This window comes from Paramisgurnus dabryanus, chromosome 10 (genome assembly GCF_030506205.2).
Source record: "Paramisgurnus dabryanus chromosome 10, PD_genome_1.1, whole genome shotgun sequence".
NCBI lineage: Eukaryota > Metazoa > Chordata > Actinopteri > Cypriniformes > Cobitidae > Paramisgurnus > Paramisgurnus dabryanus.
This window is the reverse complement of record NC_133346.1, coordinates 6740234-6745054: the sequence shown is the minus strand read 5'-3', so window position 1 is coordinate 6745054 and position 4821 is coordinate 6740234. Positions and strand designations below refer to the sequence as shown.

The 4821-nt window shown below is 35.7% G+C and overlaps 1 protein-coding gene across 1 annotated transcript in view; it reads left to right on the top strand.

The window, feature by feature from the left end:
- Window positions 1–2463: 2463 nt before the first annotated feature.
- LOC135746733 (uncharacterized) overlaps window positions 2464–4821 on the top strand; it is an 8738-nt gene continuing 6380 nt past the window's right edge. Inside the window, exons 1-7 of the mRNA XM_073815980.1 lie at window positions 2464–2565; window positions 2651–2895; window positions 3239–3387; window positions 3467–3592; window positions 3675–3836; window positions 3968–4091; window positions 4387–4514. Coding sequence (XP_073672081.1) covers window positions 2464–2565; window positions 2651–2895; window positions 3239–3387; window positions 3467–3592; window positions 3675–3836; window positions 3968–4091; window positions 4387–4514 — 1036 coding nt within the window. The remainder of the gene's footprint in view (window positions 2566–2650; window positions 2896–3238; window positions 3388–3466; window positions 3593–3674; window positions 3837–3967; window positions 4092–4386; window positions 4515–4821) is intronic.

Genomic DNA, 4821 nt, shown 5'->3' with positions numbered 1-4821 from the left:
TTTCATTTATAAGCTTGTTTATTTATAATGACATGGACAGTTATTCTGACCCAGCCTGTATGATATTATTACAAAATTCATGTTTATTGTAAATAAGAGTTAATTATGAAGAAATTTCACCTTCCAGATTTGGGTAGTTTTATGAAAATGTTAATTTTCCAACATATCCTCCAACACATACGATTGCTTTGGCCGTTTGTCCATTTCATCAAATACGTCCAATAGATGCATTTAGTAAATTAGCGCCTCTACCGGCAGCAGGTGAAACTTAATATATTAGGGTATAAAATTATATTTTGGGGTATCATTTTGTAATGATGACATGTACTGGGTTAAGATTTTCCATTTAAACTGCCAGGATTAATGGTATTTTATTACACATTACACTATTTAGGCATTTAAGGCAAGTAACATACCCATTTATTTATTATACAATATAAACACAGCATACAAAACCAGTCACAACTTAAAAATTTACCAAAATGTACCAAGTGTACCGAGGTCAAACAATCGATTTATTTGAAGAAAAGATGCAAAAGTGATGACAATCCGCTGTAAATATCAGATCTGGTGTAGACTGATTCAAAAACTGCCGCTAGAAGAAGCACTGATACGTCATCTATGATTGTGAAAAGGCATTGGCTCTCATGTGTCATCGTTAGCTAAGAATGTGAAGTGCTATTGGCTCTTGTGATCGACTACAGTATATCATGCTGGTCTATGTTTGAATCAATAGACTGTAAAAAAAGATGGACGACGCCTGTTCACTCTCTTCCATTGGTGAAAAGTGAAGCCGCAAGTGTCCCGATATGGCGCTGACATCTTGGGTCTTGAGTCTGCGCACTAGCGATTTCGGGACCAGTCATGCGCACTAGTGAGCAGGAAGGGAAGCCGCGAAGTCAAAACCCCGCCCTCGGTCTCGTAGAATGCGCATATCACACGATATCACAGCTGTCAATCATGACGTGACACCACCGTTTTTATATCATTAAATAACTAACTAAACACAAACCTATTTTAAAAACAAACATTTGAATTTACATCAGCGTGATAAAAACTACAGTAAATGACAGAAACCAGCTTCGGAAAAAAGATAATTGAAGTGTAATTAATTTTTTTTGTTGGTCCCAAGTCCCATTGAATAACATGGGGAGGCGGGGTTTATGACCTATACTGGGACCAGTCACTGGGGGGCGATCGAGACGTTTTGGCTTCACTTTTCAGGGCTTGTGCGGCACGCTTGGTTTGAATGAGATCTGACTGTGCGTTCTTCATATAAAGTAATCGTATGGCTTCAGTGCGAAAGGTTTGCAATGCGAATGGTTTGTAATACTTTTATACTGTTTTATGCAATAAATACCTGAATGTACTTTTACTTGCGTGTTGTGTTTTATATGGTTGAGAAGTGGTTGGGTTTAGGGTAAGGGTGAGGGTGGGGTTAGACGCTCCAAAATATCTTTAAAACCATAAATGTTTATAAAAAACTTTTCTACATTTACAAATTCATAAAATTAAATGTGTCTAATCTGATGTATAAGGCTAAAACCTTAAAACGTAACAACAGGTTGTTAAAAAGAAAAAAAATCATTAAGCTGTCATTTATGTGTCTTCATACAGTAAAATAGTAATTTAATTCTGCTACACTCAGGAGTTAAGATTTAAACTAGTATTGCATTAATATTTGTTTATAACTGTTTTTCAAATATTTTCATTGTCATAGCAAATACATGTTTGCACAAATGAACCAACATCATTCAATCACACTTTTAACAAACCTAATTCAAAAAAAAAAAGATTGCATTGTTTATTGCATTGTTATTGTTTCTGTAAATCCAAATATACATGTGTTATAAGATTTCATAAAACCTTTAATATTGCCAAATAAGCCAGTGACAAAAAATGGTACATGCGGTCTTCAAATAAATGTCCAAAAAAGATGTTAGTTCAATGTTAGTTCATTGTAAAACATCTTGCCATACCAAAAATGGACATTTCTGACCCATTTACAGACATACTAAATCTAAAGTTACATAACTACATTTAAAACTTTATATGGACTTCCCACAAAAATAATTCAAGAAGTTGAATCATTATGCTTTGAGCGCATGTAGCATGTAGTTTCGTCCATGACAACAACACTGTGAACAAAGGCCAATTCCCAATTTTAGACTGGTGCAAGAATCAGTCATGTTGTTTTGTAAGAAAATTTCCCATCCGGTTTCAAAGAAACACCTGCTGTGATCAGATTCTAATAAATATGCTGTAATTCTTTATTTATGATGTACTCTTACAGTATATAAGCTTGTCAGAAGATTTAAGGGTTTAGAAGACACCAAAGCTTCATCCCAGACCGTCAGAGCAGATAAAGCTGAGGAGAGACTGCTGTGCTTTCTTGTGTGTTTGGAAGACCACTCATTTGTGTGAATTGCAAGTTGGGAATTTTTGTGAAAAGAGCGCTGAGATATGGAGCACCTGACAGTTCTCGCTCTGGCAATTGCTGTGTGCTTAGCTCTTTGTAACGCTTCCCCACTGATGACAACGCCAGATGACCGTCGAATAGCAGAGGTGAATACTAATATCACCTTATAATATGCTTATGTTATGTATGATATTAAATAATAGTGAAAAATCATTGCTTTTTTTTCTTTAGGATTATTTAGCACGATTCTACAAGGATCCTGATGTGACTCAGCCGAATGGCAGAAGTTTGTACCTTCCCAATTTTGAGAAAGATCTGAAAGCCATGCAAGACTTTTTTGGGCTAGAGGTCACAGGCAAGCTGGACACAAACACTCTGGAGGTGATGAAACAACCTCGCTGTGGTGTCAGTGATGTGGCGAGATACGTCCACTTTGATGGGAAGCCCAAGTGGGATCAAAGTGTTGTAACATACAGGTATGTATCGCTCCTTTATGATCACTTTTCTAATTTGCAATGCTTTCTTCCAACAGGTATTAAAATGCAGAGACTGCTAAAAGTTGTGCATCAAAAATTGCACTATATCAAAACATTGCTTTGATCATGTAAACCAATGTCCAACATATGTATGTATTTGGTATGGGACTATGAGTTTGTAGAACTTGGAAAACATTTGTATTAAAAGCAATTCTTTTTGCAAATACACATTTTAATTCTGGAGCAAATATGATCCAATGCATTTTTTGCAGGTTTTATAATCGAGACTTATTGAGAGTCATAAGTGAACTTAAATACTGAATTATTTTTTTGTTTCTCTTAGAATAACAGAATACACATCACAGTTGCACAGGAGTGAAGTAGACGCCACTATCGCTAAAGCCTTCAAGCTGTACAGTGATGTCATTCCTCTCGATTTCAAACAGATCTACAGCGGCACAGCCGATATCATGATTCTCTTCAAAGCTAGATGTGGGTTTGATGAGTTACCTTGTGTCATACAAAACACTCATTTGACTTATTTACTGCATAACTGTATTTTTGCTTTTAGATCATGGAGATAGCGAACCGTTTGATGGACCCAATCAGGTTCTGGCTCATGCTTACTCTCCTGGTCCAGAAGAAGGAGGAGATACACACTTCGATGAGGATGAGGAATGGACATTAAGTTCACAAGGTGAGTACACAAATGACATAAATGAGCTTTCCTTGTTCTCTGACAGTATGGTGAATTTTTATATTTAACAAATCTGCTTTAGGTATCAACCTGCTTTTGGTGGCTGCCCATGAATTTGGTCACGCGTTAGGATTAGATCACTCTAAAGACCGATCGGCTCTCATGTATCCAACTTACCAATATGTCGACACAAATGACTATAAACTTCCAGAGGATGACCGACTCGGGATCCAGGCTCTGTATGGTAAATGCCTTTTTGTGATACTATTGAGCTTTTATATTATAGCATATTATATCCAAATTTATATTTAAATTAGATTTTGACACCATATGAATTAATACAACTGTATTTTTATTTTTTGCATTATGTATAAGGGGTTCGAGGATCTACAGATAAACCTACCCCAAAGCCTGAGCCAAAACCAGAGCCATGCAATCCTGACTTAGTTTTTGATGCAGCAACCAGCATTTGGGGAGATCTGTACTTCTTTAAAAATGGGTATACTTCTGTATTTTTTTTAACGGGATATATGTTTAGCATGTTAATGCATCATAAAAAGAATTGGATAAAAGTGTTTTGAAGTGTTCTACAAGTGCATTGCACTGTGTATATGTGAGATTGCTTAAATTAAACCCTGCTAATGCAATGCTTTAATAGCTGAGCTACAAGAACACAAATTAATAAATGTGAAATGTGAAAATTATGCATGAATATTACATTTTTTTCAGTTAATAATTTTACAAAATATTTACCCATATTAACTTTAAATTTACCTGTTCTTTCCCTCTATCAGATACTACTGGAAGAAAGGATATTACAGTGGACTTTCACAGCATAAAATAAGCTCTTTGTGGCCGTCTATTGATTCTGTTGATGCTGCTTATACATCGAAGGACAAAAAAACTGCCTTCCTCTTTAAAGGTAAAAGTCACACTTCAATAAAGCGGTGTGTATAACAAGACTTTAGTTAAAGGGGTGGTTCAATAGTATTTCATGCATTCTGACTTATTAACACAGTTTAAGTCTTAAACTTTAAGAGTTGTTTCCTCATGCCAAAGTGTCAAAAAAATTACAAAGTATTTCTGTGCCAAATGCACTTCATCAGGGTTTGTACAAGTTTTGGAAAGTTTTTTTTTTTTTAATTATGGGTCTAGCTGATGTTTAAGGGGTAAGCTATACGTGTCACTTGTTTTTATGGGCACTTCCCCCGAACAATCACACCCACAAG